General features: G+C 41.1%; 2 protein-coding genes across 2 annotated transcripts in view; both read right to left on the bottom strand.

Annotated features, from left to right (window-relative positions):
- serpine2 (serpin peptidase inhibitor, clade E (nexin, plasminogen activator inhibitor type 1), member 2) overlaps positions 1 to 16,977 on the bottom strand; it is a 61,683-nt gene that overhangs the window by 32,967 nt on the left and 11,739 nt on the right. The gene's annotated exons all lie outside the window — the stretch shown is intronic.
- On the bottom strand, positions 379 to 16,756 carry wdfy1 (WD repeat and FYVE domain containing 1). Its single transcript, XM_072690666.1, has 12 exons — positions 16,582 to 16,756; positions 13,723 to 13,790; positions 12,776 to 12,849; positions 12,533 to 12,587; positions 10,506 to 10,656; positions 8,368 to 8,480; positions 8,154 to 8,280; positions 6,984 to 7,089; positions 5,598 to 5,699; positions 5,301 to 5,431; positions 4,342 to 4,450; positions 379 to 4,232 (listed from the first exon to the last, which is right to left on the bottom strand). Exons 1-12 carry the CDS (start codon positions 16,716 to 16,718, stop codon positions 4,176 to 4,178), a joined length of 1,230 nt encoding a protein of 409 aa, XP_072546767.1. The 5' UTR covers positions 16,719 to 16,756; the 3' UTR covers positions 379 to 4,175.

The following is a 16,977-nucleotide window of genomic DNA, read 5'->3' on the forward strand; positions in this document are numbered from 1 at the left end:
GCACAATGAGGCCCTACCCAGTTTTCTTCCAGTGTTCCTAATAAACTGCTGGGTTACTGTAAATCTATGAAACAAACAATGATGTAAAAGGTGTATTGCTTCATCACTCAGTTTTCGTTGGCTGGAACGCTGTGTCATTGCTATAGTAGAACAGCTGTGGTATGACCTTCCCACCAAGTTTTACCCATTGTCCTATCTTCATGAATAACTCACTGGGAAAGTCACAAGCTGGTCAGAAAACACTCCCAGATTTAAATTGTTGGTCACTAAAACATCTATTGCCAGTAACCTTCAGTATCAGTCTCCTCAGGCTTTGAGAATATAAGTTCTGAACATTTCCTTAAATATGTGCAGTCACAAGAAAATAAAACCCCAAGATTAAGATGAGGAGTAATATTTATTACAGTCTCGTTGGCTGTAACACAGCCAGCCAATAGCAGACTCAAGTCATTGTTTCAGTTTTATCAACATGAATTTATCATAGTAAAAATACATGTTAGAGCTGTACAACAGAGAAGCTGAGCTTTTCTACACGGAGAAAGAACAACATTGCTACTGTCACTACTGAAACTAATGCAATTAATACAAAAGAGACATTAGAAAACAAGAAATCCAAAGAAACATTGGAATGGTTCTCCGGCCACAGCTTAAGCCTTGTCCTGAAATACCCTGTTAATGGCGCTGCCGCTCTGAAATTCGACAGCAGCAGGCCACCACTGAACCTGTGGTCAGACAACCAGCCCTTGAATATTTTATATCAGAGGGCTCAAACAGGGTTTCTCCTGGACCTCCTGAGCTCTGCAGACATTAGCGTTCAGCATCGGCTAATTAACAGTGTGATGCTACCTTCAGGACAGCTAGGAGCTCCAAATCTCCCACTTCTCAACCAAAAAGTGTTCATTCACCTTTAGATTTCGTAAAAAGATCGTAAAAAGGCAGATGCTCACAGTAAGCCAGAGCTGGTTTGGTGGCTGCTCCAGCATGCTTAAAAGAAGGTCACGCCTTTAAAAAGGTGTTCTTCCAGGGTTCTTCAGTAAAGGCAACTGCTTTGTATAGAACCCTAAGATGGCTCTTCTCTGGTTAAAAGATGGAAAGGCTACGTTTGTATGCTTCTGTAGAGTCAAGAGGGTTCCACTGCTGTTAGGAGTCAAGGAGCTTATGGGCGGCGCCAAGATGAAACATCATCAACCTGGAGAAATCAGAGCCATTAAAACCTCGAGTGCTAATTCCAAGTGACAAGGAAACATTCAAATGGACTTTTCCCAGTAGTTTGTGATGGATGTAGCATTAGCAGAGGCAAAAAGGCAGAGCTGAAGCTCAGAAGGAACCCGGTTTGAACCCCCTGTTTACATGGTTCCATTTAAGGTCTGACGTATCCAATTTAAGGTATGCAAGAGGGAAGATAAGTGTTTTATTACATGTATGGTGAATAAAAACAAAGCAAATGAGTTACATATGGCAGTGTGTGTAAAAAGGGTTCCAATGTTCTGAAGGTCCTCAAGCTGATTTTCTGGGAACGTAAGTTGCAAGCAGTGCTTTTCACACTGACGAATGGGCTCCATTAGGAAGGAGCGTTCAATGGGTAAATACCACCATTTAGTGTAGTTTACGCATTACTTAAGAGTTCTGTTTAGACACAGTAAATCGTTCCAGCGAACACAAGTGCTAAATCACTGCTGAATGTAAACTGCACCAGTAACAGTTCAGCCACAGTTCACTGTCGGACAGAAGCGGTGGGAGACACATGGACAACTTTCCTGTCTCTTGTAAACTAACATCTTCTGAAATGTGTTTCTCAGCATTGCAACCTTTTAGTTACTCAACAGAAAGACTTCTGGTGTCACGATGTGTACATACAGGAGGTCACGACAAGAAGCTTGGTATGTCTCCACCCACTGGTGGAATTCGGTAGCAGGTGCTAGTTCAGGCAAACCCATGACCAAGAGTGGTGTCAACAAGTTTGAATTCAATCTTTTCTATAAATTAATGCTATCATTTTAATGCAGCTACTGAGGAGAGGGGGAAAAAAGAAAAACAAAACAAAACAAACAAACAAAAAAAAACACACAAACAATCTGTTCATATTAATATTCGGTCATGAAGATGGAAACTATAAGCAAAAGTAGAGTGCCAATGTGAGGCCTTGTGTAAGGCTAGTGCTAGGCTTTCTTTTAGGGACAGATTTTCATATTCACAGCCGAGTGAGTTAGGAAAATCTTATTCTCTTTCTCTCTCACACACACAAACACATACACATACACACATACAGACGGACAGAAAGAAAGAAAGAAAGAAACAAACAAACAAACAAAAGAAACAAAAAAAGGCTTAACTCCTTGAACCCCAGGCTTATCATTCAATAACTACAATGCCAATTTTCTACAGTGAACTATCTATATAACTATATAACACATATATATATATATATATATATATATATATATATATATATATATATATATATATATATATATATATATATATATATATACACACATACACATACACACTAATGCACTGGTTTGAATCACTACCTGCATATCAACACATGCACAAGCACATGCATCAACTCATCCCATTACCTCTAGTAACACTGGGCCTCATTCACCAATAAGAATTTGTTCTTGAGAAAAGTCCTAACAAGAAGTCTAAGTGAGATTCATGAGGAGTTGCTCACAGCTCTGCTCTTATAACAATGGATTTAATTGTCCTTGTGAATTGAACTAATCCCAAATAGGGAAAAAAAAACACTGGTGAAGGGCAGAATCTTTGTGAACACTGTGAAGACATTTCTTCTTTGAGAATGTCTGGTGAATAAGACCCCACGAAACAAACAGACAACTGAGTGATTACTTAAAATGTGGATCCCCTAAGGTTCAAGGCATTAAACTGACACATGGAATGCATGTACAGAAAAGGAGGAGAAAAGTGAGGAAACAAATGGGAAGGTGGAGGAGGAGGAGAAGAGGTGTTCAAGCGTAGTGTTAACAGATGAGAACATGGCCTTATTTAGTAAACAGCTCCCAAACTCAAGCTTTCCCACCACTCAAATATTGCTCTCTTGTTGAGATAGGGAGGCAGCAATGTGGCGCTTCAGGGCAGATGTGATAATCAAAAATGAATAATCGACTTGTGGCAGATAATATGATACATTTTGAATTTAAGACTGGAATTAGTCTACAAAAGACCTGTAACCTTCTTTATGGACAACTCACTTATTATACATTAACAATACTTTATGTAAATATTAACATTTTGTTTAATAAAACTTCTTTCTAGTGATTAAGTGAATCTAATGACCCCCAGAAGCGATGTTCCCACTTGAATGGGGAATTGAACCCCGGTCTTTCAATCGTTTGTGTGTGGGAAGGGAAAGTACCACCTCTAGTTAGTACACATGCGTCAGTGCCTGCACAAGCTGGAAACAGGGTGCTAGATTATGCTACAACCGTCAGCCGCAATTCTAATATCAGATAATTACTCCATTTTCCATGAATTCTCCAACATTTCTCAATGAATTCGGCCACAAATACATCCTGCTCCCCATCTGGATTTCGAGCTATGAAGACCACGCTGTTCTGGGTAACTGAAACGTTCCACAGAAAAGAGGGCATCAATTGCTAGGCCTAAACAGGTCACTGTTACTAGGGACTAATTCTTGCGCAGTCTCATCACTCATCACACTCCATTGCGCTTTCCCTGAGTCGAAGAAGTATATAAGGCGAGAGTCAGAGTGAGAGACAGAACATGAAAGAAATTACACATAAAAGACAACTCGTCATGCATGTTACAACAGGGGTCAGTGTCAAAAGCCACACATACACACACATACACACACATACACACACATACACACACATACACACACATACACACACATACACACACATACATACTGTGCTTAAAAATACCTTCAGTTCATGTCTGATTACACATAGGGGTTGATCCTGCCCTAATTAAGACATTATGACAGGCTGTCGCTGATATTACAACTGTCATGGATACAAACAGCCATCCTGACACATCACTCTTTCATAGCCCCACCAAAAACACACACATAAACAAACAGTCCAGGAAAAGAACTGCCAGGACAAAGTGGTAGGAGTTTAGTTAGGGTGCTTCCCTGTAGGTGAAGTGTGTGTGGGCAGAGCTTCAGCAGCATCAGGTCCAATCAATCAGCGAGAGAAGCCTGTTGCTATACTACAGCCAACCACTTGCATCATGTCCCAGATCTGTGGAGAGAGCCCAAACACATGTTTTGTTTTATTCAGTATGAAGTTATGCAGTGTTTCCAGTCAGTTAATCAAATCGGTGTAAAGTATGTGGGTGTGTGTGAGAGACCTTAACAATACGGTCGCTTCCGCAGGTGACCATGAGGCCTCTGGTTGGATCCATGTCCATGTGGGATATATTGTGCTTTCCCTCATGGAACGTAGCCAATGGTGTCCGACTAACAGAAAGGGAAAAAGAAAAAAAAAAAGAACAATTCATCATATTTTGGAATTCTAGTCCGGACACTCTAACACTGGACACTTTCAAACCACTTGAAGCTTTAACAAAGACACAGAGCATAATGTGAAGCACTGAACGCAATACGTGTACTAACAGCACCCCCTTGTGAAGAAAAGTCAAGAGGTTCATCAAAACCATTACAATAACCGTTTAGGAACCGTCCAATGACTTTAGTAATTAAGTCTTGGGACAAATGGCCATGGGTGGCATGTTTCCTCATGGTTAGACTCTTAGAGCAATGTTCATGATCCGTGGCATAACATCTGTCAAACATGATGGAGTCACTGTTATGGCATGGACAGGCGTGTATTCGCACCGAACTCTAACAGCATAGGGTGGTGTCATGGTTCTGTGCACACAGTCGCAAAAAGAGAATACACGGTACGCGCTATTAGGGTAATCATAGTAGTTTCACAAGTGAGCACGCCACGCAGTTGGATTTGCATGGTATTGTGAGAACTGTAGTGGTCTATGACTATTGCATTGGTAACTGACATCTTGTTGGCCCTGGCTTTAACATCTTATTTCAACTCATGAAATCACGGTGGATTGTGCGAGGATGTGGCTGTGTTGTAGAGTGTGTGTGTGGAAACACACTGAACATGCTAGTGTTTACACTTACTTACTGATTAAGTAACAAACTACAAGCTGTCCTGACTACTTCAGGGCAGACTATATAGCACTAGACGGAACGAGCCGGGGTAGTCGTATGTTTTTGGGTATCTTTACACCCCTAATAGCCAAGTACAGCATTCGGCCGAGAGAAGTATGATAAAATAAGTACTTACTCTTCCTCTTTGATTGTGTTGTAGCAGTCATCACACATTCGCACCTGGAACTCAAACCCCATGATAGGGTAGGTTGAGCGTTTAGAACTACACTTCCCACAAATGGCCTTCCCACACTTCCGGCAGTGGTGCTACAACAGGAAATAACACACAGAAAAATTCTAAATGTAATCATCTGATGTTCAATACAACAAGGTAGCACCAAGTCGACAACACCAGCATTGTGAAATCGATAACACTTGCTATCGGTATCAAGAGAGTCCGTCAACAGGTGCACAGCAGATAATCACAAAGTACCTGTCTGAGTCCAAGAGTCTTTGTGTCCCACATTTGCTTGATGTTCCAGAAAAAGGGCTGTTCACACTTCTGACACGAGTCACTGTCCAACCACTGAGGGGCCTGCCAGAGGGAAAAGATAGAAAGATAATAATACTGTTTATAAATACAGGCTAAAAGCTACCTAGCTACGATCTCTTCAGCTTACTAACAGTACATTGTGCTGAGAGGACAGCTACACACTCGGGCATTGTTCAAACTTTAGGATGCACAAACTGTACTTATACAGACAGGATACACTACAGCACCACTCACTAGTGTCACTTCATTTAATTTTTTTCCCCCCTCATGTCCACAATAAAATTCATCATATTTGAGGCACAATAACAGGGCAATAGGCTTGTAACTACTGCATCTGAGCATTTTCTGCCCAAGCTTATTATTTATAAATCAAATAACTTCTTCATAAAGGAGTTCTTTGGCACCTTTAAAAGTGCTACTTAACAGTTATTAACTTGATCTTTGTTTTTGAGGTGTAATAAATGTTTTTGTAAGGCTGCTTTGGCTAACTTACTGCTATATTGTTATATTCAAGTACATGAACAGATGGTGTACAGCCTGACTTCATGGAAACTGAAAGCATTTGAAGAAATAATGCTGGTGTTTGAGATGGTCGTAATGTTTGTAGCCCAAGGATAAAATGGAAAACTTTATGGCCTGCGTGTTGACTTTCTTACACGTGATTACAGAGGGGCTACAGCAACATATGACGGAGTCTAGTCTAGTCTAGCATACCAGGTACATGGAGTTTTTGGGAAACAGTCACAGTGAAGTTTGGAATTATGGGTTAATGTTCAAGACTTAGGATGAATAAACTGTACTTACTATACATACAGGATATACCACAACTCCATTCGCTACAGTCACTCGTCACTTCATTTTAAAATTGTAATCTCTAACCCCCTTCACTCCAGCCTGCAACTGTCACAGTTAGTTCTTTCCTATTTCTTTTGGTTTAGATATAGATCTATATTATTATTACTATTCTTAATTATTACTATTATTAATTGTATTACGTCTTCCTGTTTAATTCATGATCTTAGCTGATTGATGAGACTGATTAATGCAGGACTAATAAAAATACACCCAATAGAAACCAGGGTTTTTCGATCATCTATGTTCAAAACTTGTCTACAGTTATTAAGTTATATCAGTGGTGGCAGTAGAGAAGAAGCAAAGCCTCACAAGCATCGTAAGGGCAATGGGAGTAGCTGACAATAGAGGACGACTGCTTTTAGAATTTAATGTAATACATTTTCTTAAATACCGTTTTAATACCCTGGTACTGCGAGTCCACTAGGAGATACAGATACACATATACATTTAAGTGTGTGTGAGTGTGAGGACCTCTTCGCGCTGTGTGTCCATGTTCCACACTGTAATAGCTCCATCTGCAGAGCATGAGACCAGCTGCCTGGTGAGGTGCAGATACCGCAGGGCTTGGACTTTTTCACTGTGTGAGAGAGAAAGAGAGCGAGACTGCATTTAGTACAGCCTGGCATGATATCTTTTCCAACGTTTTTGCAAGGATGGATTAAAATACACTAATTGATCTGGGACAGATATACAGATAGAATGACGCCAAATCTCCTTTCAAAGCGCTCATTTGACAACTCAGAAAACTATTTCTACATATAACAAATTCTGCTTAAAATAAGCCGGTGTAACTATTTATCTTTACAAGAATATGACCACACACCCAAGACCTAGGTTGGGAACCACGGAGCTTAAAAACACATAAAAATACTCGCAAAACCCCCCCAACAACAATAGCAACTGCGGTTAACGTAATACACAAGCTAATATACACATTTCCCTCTGTACAAAGGCAGTAAAAACAACATTGAGGAAAAAAATAAAGGGGGGTGTGGAGGGAATGTGCTGTTCCAGAGAAGGTTTTAAATGACAGAGCCTTATTTGTTAACCCAGGTTTAGATACTACAGCTAGGACTGATCCCTGTGCTCCAGCCAATTACATTAAGATGGTTTATTGCTCAAGGAAGAGGAAAAAACTATAAATATGTAAATATGTAGAAGGTACAGGATTTAGGAACTTATTCATTTGAAAGGAAGGGACTTAAATCATCAGGGTTTCAACATGAATGGTAAAATGCTAGTTAGACACCGAGGTGATGCTAAAAGTTGTCTGGACTCAGATGTAGTTACTGGATTGTAGAACGTTTGTGAAAAAGTTCATGACGTCTTGTCTTGGAAAGGTACTCAAGAGTGCAAAAAACTTGTGTCTCCTAAGCTACTGCAGTAAATTAGTTTGGCATGGGGGTCTCAGCACGGGAGCAACACCAACCACCTGCTTGTTCAAAAACAAGGGTCTGTGGTTGGTCATTGTGACGAAATCTACCAAACTCTCTGAAGACAGTAGTCTAGCAACACCACCACGACACTGACTCAGCTCTACCTCTTTTCTTTCCCTCCTATGTGGTCACAGGCAACAAGTATTACTCATGTTCATTCTGACTACCTAATAGTAGAGCTGCATGCAAAAGCGTTTCCACTTACTGATGTCCCTGCAGCAACAGCGTGCGCCCCTTTCTCCCGCCAATGTCCCACATAATCACGCTGTGGTCCGACGCTCCAGAGAAGAGCCATCTCTGTACAGGGTCCCACCACAGAGCACCTATGCTACCTTCAAAGGGAGAAGACAGTGAGAGATTCCTATGAGGACACCTATAATGCAACGACATCTGCTCACCAACTGTGTGTGCAAGCTTACCTTCATGCCCCTTCAGAGTAGTGATTGTGGAGTATGTCTGAGCCTCCAGCTTAAGTAGAGTGATCTGGCCAGAGTAATCACCCACAAAAGCATGCTGGGTATCGTTGTCATATCTGATCAAGTAGTCAAGGAAGCTGAGAACTAAGAGAGAGTGAGCATTTCCCGGCTGGTCATGGGGATTTGCAATTGTCGACCAAGAAACTAGCCCAAGCATGGAGTTTTCTGGGGGCCTGCTGACCAAGAGATTTTTTTCTCCCACAGTATAGGGAGTTCTCCCGTCGCTAGCTAGAGAACTGAGCATGTGGGATGTTTTTACTATTACTAGTTTACTATTTTTGTGCGTTTTTGATGCTTTTGTAAAACGTCCTTGGGTTTAACAAATGCACCGTACAGATGATCTTATTACTATTATACCGGAGCCTGACCACCACAAGACTTCACCACGTCCTCCCAGTAGCATGGTAGATTTCCAGTGGTGCCTGCAGGCCAAGGCACATTCCGTCCTTGATAAAAGATAACCATCACCCACCCCGTTCATTTTTTTTTTTAAATTTTACTTTCATTATTGCTTCAGGAGATCTACATCAGCAGGGCGAGGAAGCACGCTGATAAAATTACAGCTGACCCCTCTCATCCTGGACATCACCTCTTCCAGACACTCCCCTCTAGAAGAAGACTGAGGCATCAAAACCAGCACAACACGACACGCTAACAGCTTTTGCCAGTTTTAGCACTCCTAAACCACAGTGGACACCTCACACCCTAATCTATAAACCTTATCTGACCTTACCAGACTGGATTTCACTGCAACACAGTACTGATACAGAACATGCACAACATTTGCACTATGATTATTTGCACAGCTGTAAATGTTTATATAATTATTTGCTGGCCATAATAGTCTGTTTTTTACAGCTTTTCATTACTTAAAGTACTTTGTTTTACTTATTCTTATTCTATTTATTTTGTTACATGTCATACTTGTGGTGCTACTCACCAAGTGAGTGTGGTTGGTGTGGCGCAACAGATAAAACCACTAGCTGCCAGTGAGCTACTACACCATGTGGGATACCAAGGTTCAATTCCCGGTCTGGGTGATTATGCTGGGCTTGTTATTGCTACACCAATACAAGTCCTTGGGCAAGACTCCGAACACTGCACTGGCCTAACCTCTGTAAAAGGAGTAACCTTAAGTAAGTCGCTCTGGATAAGAGCGTCAGCTAAATGCAGTAAAAATGCAAGTACAGTTCCTTGTATGTGTAACATACTTGGCAAATTGATCAGAATTCTGATTCTGATATTACGTGTCATGCTCCGTGCTGCAGTTCTGGTGCTTGATGTGTTGAGGCAGTGATGGTGCTGGAGGGACAACAGTGAGAGACTCTACCAGAACACACGAAGAACACCTCTCCAATCTCCTGCCTAATTTCAAATGTAAATAAATAAATAAATGCCCACACACCATTAGTACCAGTTGCCAAATATGCAATATTATAATATATACATGTCTTTCATGACTCAGCTTCCAGCCTGACCAGCCATGCAATTACCAACCTACTCTTAAAGTAAAGCAAACCTGTTAGCTTGATATCCTCCGATAGTGAGCAGCATGCTTGTTGTGCCCGTCCTCCAAAAGGAATCCTACAAGGTGTAACCATAGCAACAGGCATTTTAATGACGTTGCTGTAAAGGGTCAACATGAAATGATGCTGCATGTTGGCCTGGACTGATGTAGACGTTGCATGAATTCTAATGTTCATTTTAAGGTGCACTGCCACATATGTGATCTCACGTGGGATGGGTGTATTTATCCTAAGTGTATTGATATCATCTGTATAATCATTTTAACATGAGATTATTACTATTAGCACTGGAAAAAAAAAAAAAAAAAAAAGTCTAGGTCAGCAGGAGCGCTAGACTGGGCAGAGGCGGTGTGCTATGAATGAGGTCACTGGAGTATGAGGAAAGAAAAAGAAAAAGATACAACAGAGCTATTCCAACAAAAGCAGAGGACACAAGAGGACACACCCAGCCAGGCCAAAGGTAGCACCAGTTGAAGCACCTCTGGCAGCGATTACAGCAGTAAATTCAACAGATGATGATGTATTCAGATTCTAATTCTGGTATCTGAAGGATACTGTAGACAGGAGGCCCAGGAGCTGAAGTAGTGACGTCCCAGCATGGAGCCGCTCTGAGTGCACATCCAGCTTACACTCTTGTCATGCCCTGTACTCACCACCCACTGACTCAGAAAGGAGAACACCATGTCGGACACCCGACCCTGATGAGCTGCAACACACGGGCAAACCCATGAACACATGCACACACAGCATTTTGTAAAGGAGGTCTAGGTCAGTAGGAGTGCTAGACTGAGAAGAGGTGGTGTGCTACGAATGAGGTCAGTGGAGAAGGATGTAGTAAAAGCTACAACAGAGCTATTCCAACAAAAGCATTACAAGAGGACACACCCAGACAGGCCAAAGGTAGCACCAGCAGAAAAATATGATGGTTCACAGGACTGTTGGTTAGTAGCCACATTTGAACAACATCGCTCAAAGCTTAAGTCATTATGCCATTACGACTGCCCTCACTCACCATCCACACCCACTGAAAAATCATTATGAGTGGCACAAATACCAATGTTTGCCCTCATTTGAGGGCTTGTCCAGACTACAGACAGATATCAGGGCCAAACACTAATGCATAGCATCCTAAACAAAAGCAAGTCAAATTCAATAGATTTAAACTGCCTATTAAAGAAAATCTCAGTGAATGGCATTTGAGTTGTTCACTCATAATGTGTAGGAGCCTGTCTGGTGCTTCAATTGCTTCCTTTTCACTTACTTAGGTTAGCGGTCATGTAAAAGCAAGATTACTACGCATTTCTAAATATTTTACTTGGTGTAGATTTTTAGATTTTGAGTTTTAGTAAAATTAATAAATGTAATTTAATACATGTAAAAATTCATACAGTAAAAATATTTTTGCTGCCATTTTTAGATGTTTTGTATTTGTAAATATTTTATAAATTCTAAAAACAAGGAGTAGATAAAATCTCAGCATCTTTTAGGTATGGGCGATAAAGTTCGACATACGATTATCCTCTGCAGATTTAGGCAATGATTCTGTGATGAAGATACTAGGATATTGATATGAAGCATCTCATTGGAGCCCTACAACAGGCTACCTTTCATCTGTTCATGCATCACAGAACCTTTTACTTGCAGGCATCTCCAGCCTGTTCTGTTGCATCTCATTCATAGAGCGATGGGAAATTAAATTGTAAGGAATCTTTTTAATTCATGAATAGCACCTAGTGGCCTGTGATGTATAAAACATACTGCCATGAGTTGTAGCTAAAACTACAGTAGTGGCTGTTGATCAGGAATCGTCAGCTCCTACACAAGATGTTTTCTTCTCAGTGAACAACGTGCTAACATTAGTTTGTCAAAGAATCCTATTTTCTCTGTTTCTAGACATACCCTTAGAAGTACTAATTGTAGGTGCTTATAAGCTTCTATTTTGCAAGATGTTAGGTGACACAGACAAAAGGTGTCAATAGGTCTTCTGCTAAAGAAACAACACCTTACATTTAATCAGCAATACATTTTCATGTAAATTATTGCCTGTGTCAAATTACATTGCCTACCATGTAATTATTTAATTACATCAAAGTGTTGTCAAGTTTTCTGTCCTGAGATTTCATCTACATTTTTAAATTAGGAATTATGGGTATTCATTAAATTATAGTTTCATTACAATGTTGAATGGATTTTTTTTTTACTTTTTGCCTGCATTTTACATTGTTTAAAAACATTTGAACAGCAGGGGATGCACACATTCCTGACAACTTAGTTGGTTATTTTCATAGATAATCTGTTCCAGGAAAAAAATGACAGAACCACTTCTAATTGCTGTGTAAGCATGTGGAAGCCTTAAAGTGATCTACAAGGGATTTTCCAACAAAGGGGAGAAACAAATGATCCTCAACTTGGAAAAGCCAATAGTGCAAATTTCCACTTCTTTGTCTCTCTCTCTCTCGGTCACACACTCATGGAAAGAAGGTACTTCTGACCAGTGCCATCTGGTCCTTTGCAACCAAAACAATTTTGGAGACTAGGATGGACTACACAGCTGAATGGGCACAAGAATGTTATCATATTACCTGGGTAGGTTTTCACATGGTTCATCTTGTTAAAATCCTCAGAGATGAGGAACTCCTGCATGGCACAGAGAGTAAAAGTTACAAATACACAAGTACATTTAAATACATACATACATACATACATACACAAAAGCCCTCAATGAAGCTTATCCTTAGAGGGAAAAATCCAAAAGAAAAGAATAAGGAATATAGAGAATGTCCTGGTGTAAATCAGGCAGCAGAAGGGTGTAGCGACTAACTTACTACAATAGCTCCATTGTCCTGTCCTATGAAGATCCGCCTGCTTTCATGGTGGTACGACATACTAGAACATGGAGCTAGAAACAGACAGAGAAAAAATAAAGCAAAGGATGGATACAACTTTACCTTATAAAAAAAATCTATTTGCATTTCCATGTACTGAGCGACACTTTCTCCCCAGAAACCTGAACATTTTGTAAGAAGGCAACAGAATGGTACACTGATTTTAATGTTTGGTTCATTTCAGACATCAAGGATCATGATCAAAGATCATTTGTATCTAAAAATAAATAAATAAATACTCAAAACTAATGGAAAGGAAAAATGTCAATGTAATACACTACAATAAAAGCTACATGATTGACTTGCACACAGTTGGGTGCTGCAACAGGACAATGACCCCTATCACACATCAAAGCTGGTTGTGGAAACAGATGAAGCAGACTAAGATTATGCTTTTGGTGTGGCCTCCCCAAAGTCCTAACCTCAACCCGATCCAAAATATGTGCTGAAAAGTTGGCTCTGTGCCAGAATTTAATTTAGTTTTAACAATTCTGGCAGAAATGGTGCGCTACAGACAGGGTCAAGGGGACAGTTGTGTTGTATGTAGAATTCAGGCCCTGTGCTGATTTCAGTAACCCAAAAACAATCAAACAAATAAATCTTTAAATATATGAAACTCTAATATCACCATGCAATTCATGTTCATGAGGAGTGTCTGTAAACTAGCAACCACAGCTGCAGTCGCTGACTCATAAGGCTGCGCAGGCAGCAAGACAGCTGCTTTCAGTTTTGGACACAGCATGTAAATATACCTCATCCTGAAGGCATCCTGAGGTTACAGAGCCGGTCTGCAGAAGGTTCTGCAGCATGGTGATACTAGCTGTTACTAGTTCTAGCTGACACTGCTGTAGAAAAGTGGGTTCTGGCAGAGCATACTTAATACTCACATGACACAGTATGGTAAATGCTGGGCCAGTACTGTCCACTGTCTCTCTTTAGCCATACCCGAATGGTCCTGAAACAAGATGAAACAAGATGCTACACTTTAAAAACAGCAACCAATATTACCCTCAAATATTACACAATACTGTATCCGAGAAGCAGAACAATTCTAAAAGTAGTCACATGATGGGCCGGCCACCATCTGACAAATGGAAACACACCCTAAGCACACTTGTTTACACAGCAGGACTCTTTGAGCTGTAACCGCAATCAAAGGGTATGTATCAGTTCCTCTTTGAAAGTTAAGACTTCAGCTTCCTGATGCACTGGATCAGGTTAGACTCAAATGAAGCACTACGCAATGCTGCCTTACCTACATAAACACTCTTACCCAAACGTATTACACTGCTTTACTGCTCTTCACAATGTCACAAGGTAAACGAGACGATGGCAGCAACATCTAACGGCTTTAATCCTTTTACTAATACTATTTTTTAATTCATTTATTATTTTATTTAGTATTTATCAATTAGTCTAAAGACGTTTTGCGCATGTTCAAACCGTCACAGGCTGATTATGCTGCTGTCTTGACAAAGCCCTCAGTGATGCTCGCCCTTCCAGTGTCTGTGCGTAGCAGGGCATCCTTACTTTGCAAAGCTTACAGAGATACGCAATGGGATTAGCTATATGTGATGAGAAGAATTTTGCGTAACTAATGTTAGCACGTTGTTCACTAAGGAGAAAACATCTTGTGTAGGAGCTGACGATTTCTGGTCAACAGCCACTACTGTAGTTTTAGCTAAAACTCATGGCAGTATGTTGTATACATCACAGGCCACTAGGTGCTATTCATGAATTAAAAAGATGCACTGATGCACTGGGTCAGGTTAGACTCAAATGAAGCACTACGCAATGCTGCCATTCCTACATAAACACTGAACGTACCCAAACGTACCACACTGCTTTACTTCTCTTCACAAGGTCACAAGTAAACGAGACAATGACAGCAACATCTAACGGCTTTAATCCTTTTACTAATACTATTACTATATACTAATTTATTTAGTATTTATCAATTAGTCTAAATACGTTTTGCGCATGTTCAAACCGTTACAAGCTGATTACGCTTGTAACGGTTTGACCATCTTGACAAAGCCCTCAAGGATGCTCGCCCTTCCAGTGTCATATCAGGGTGTGCATATCAGGGCACCCTTACTTTGCAAAGCTTACAAAGATACGCAAAGGGGTTAGAGATATGTATTGAGAAGAATTTAATGGTAGCGAGAAACCAGCAAGCTGTGTGAAATGTACTGGTTAACTGGTTTTTGAAGCAGTATAAGGCACTAAGCGGGTAAAACACAGCAGGTGAAAGTGTGCCAAATCCAATCTGGCGATGACATCTGAACAGCCCCAAAATGAATAGGCCACCTTTATATACGGTAATGCAATCTGATATGTATTCAATATTACATTTACATTTACATTTATGGCATTTAGCAGACGCTCTTATCCAGCGCGACTTACAAGGTTACTCGTATTACAGAGGTGGGCCAATGTAGTGTTAGGAGTCTTGCCCAGGGACTCTTATTGGTGTAGCGCAGCATAGTCACCCAGACCGGGAATCGAACCCTGGTCTCCCACATGGTGTTGTTGTAACTCAATGGTAGGTGGTGGTGTTATCTGTTGCGCCACACCAACCACTGTATTACAACACTCACACCATCACACTATCACCCTCTGCTCCCTGGGCGCCACAGTGATGGCTGCCCACCGGCCCGGGCACGTGTGTACGTATGTGTGTGTCACTGCACAGATAGATGAAAGGCGGAGGCCAAATCGCACCTGCGTCCGACACTAATGGTGAAGATGCTCGTCTTGTCTGAGCTTGGGAATAACTTCTTCCCAACATGCACGTTGATATGACGTGATCCTGATTACACAGCTTGTGTTTATCTGTTGTTTTATGGACTTTCGTTCATTTGAACGAGCTAGAGAAAATAAAGCGTAGGTGTCCTACATTAGGCAGTGGCCTTAGAGGTCTACTACATGTAAAAACCTTAGAAGACAAGCCTGGATTCACAAGTCCACTCAAAATATGTGTGTTGGAGATCATGTGGCCCCTGATTCCTGGAAATCTGAGACACTGGGTTTCTCTTGAATTTGCTAGCTGGGTTAATCGTTTCACAGCAAAACAGGAAGAATGACTTTGTTTACATCCCAAGGACTGGATAAGCTAAACAGAGGCTGTCAAAACCAGCTGGACTCCCCTTTAAGAGTATAGCAGGATGTTCTCCTCCAGTCGACTGGAGGTGGCTATCAGCCATCACTGATATTTTGGGATCATTCATAAAAATATATAAAATATAAAAAACTTTTCTGTCCTGCAACAATATTTTACAGCCACATCTCTCAACATCTCCGAGAAACCGATAACGTGACAGCACTTTATAGTCTTAGGACACACTAACGCAACACACCATCACTGCATACACCAGAGTATACACAAAACCAGCCAGCTATCTAAGCATTTTACCATTTTCTACACGATCAACATCTGGAAGTGTTCGGAAATCGGTGCTGGGAAGCAGGCTAGCACCACCTGCAGCTTAGCAAACACAAATGCCTGAGCAGATCTGGCTGGTACACACACACCCATCTCCCATTCATCTCATTTAGCTACAGTTTGACATTAGAAAGCATCAGATTATCAGTGTCGTAGCTAGCTAAATACTCGTAGTGTAGTAAAGTTAGTTAGCTAGCTAGCTTGCTAGCCTAGCAGGACTGAGCTACAAGTCTGTAGGCAGGCTAGCTCTGCTAATCCACAGTGAGGCGGTAGGGGATGCAGGAACGCAGGATAACGTTACCGGTCCTCGCTGACCGTGATCACTCCGTCCTCCTTCGGTATTAAGACCGCGGCGTTCACTGCGTCTTGGTGGCCTTCGATTTTGTTCAAGAGGACAGGTCTGGAGGTTTGGGGCCTCGAATGAATCTCCGCCGCCATCGCTGTTGTCTTTTTTACCGACCTTTCCCTCTCCTCCAGAGTAGCCAAGCCGAGTCAGCTGATCGCCGACCGAAAGTTCATAACATTGGACACTACCGTAAATCCCCGAGTAAAACGACCCGTGCCTCTTCACACCGCGTTTGTCTAATAGTTTGGCCTATTCTTTTGTTCCTGGACATAATTATTCGTCGTTTTTTTATTTTTTAACAATTGAAACCAGTAATAATTTATTATTTCCCTAAGTAAAATAAGTAAAATA

The sequence above is a fragment of the Salminus brasiliensis genome, chromosome 11 (genome assembly GCF_030463535.1).
Source record: "Salminus brasiliensis chromosome 11, fSalBra1.hap2, whole genome shotgun sequence".
Taxonomy (NCBI): domain Eukaryota; kingdom Metazoa; phylum Chordata; class Actinopteri; order Characiformes; family Bryconidae; genus Salminus; species Salminus brasiliensis.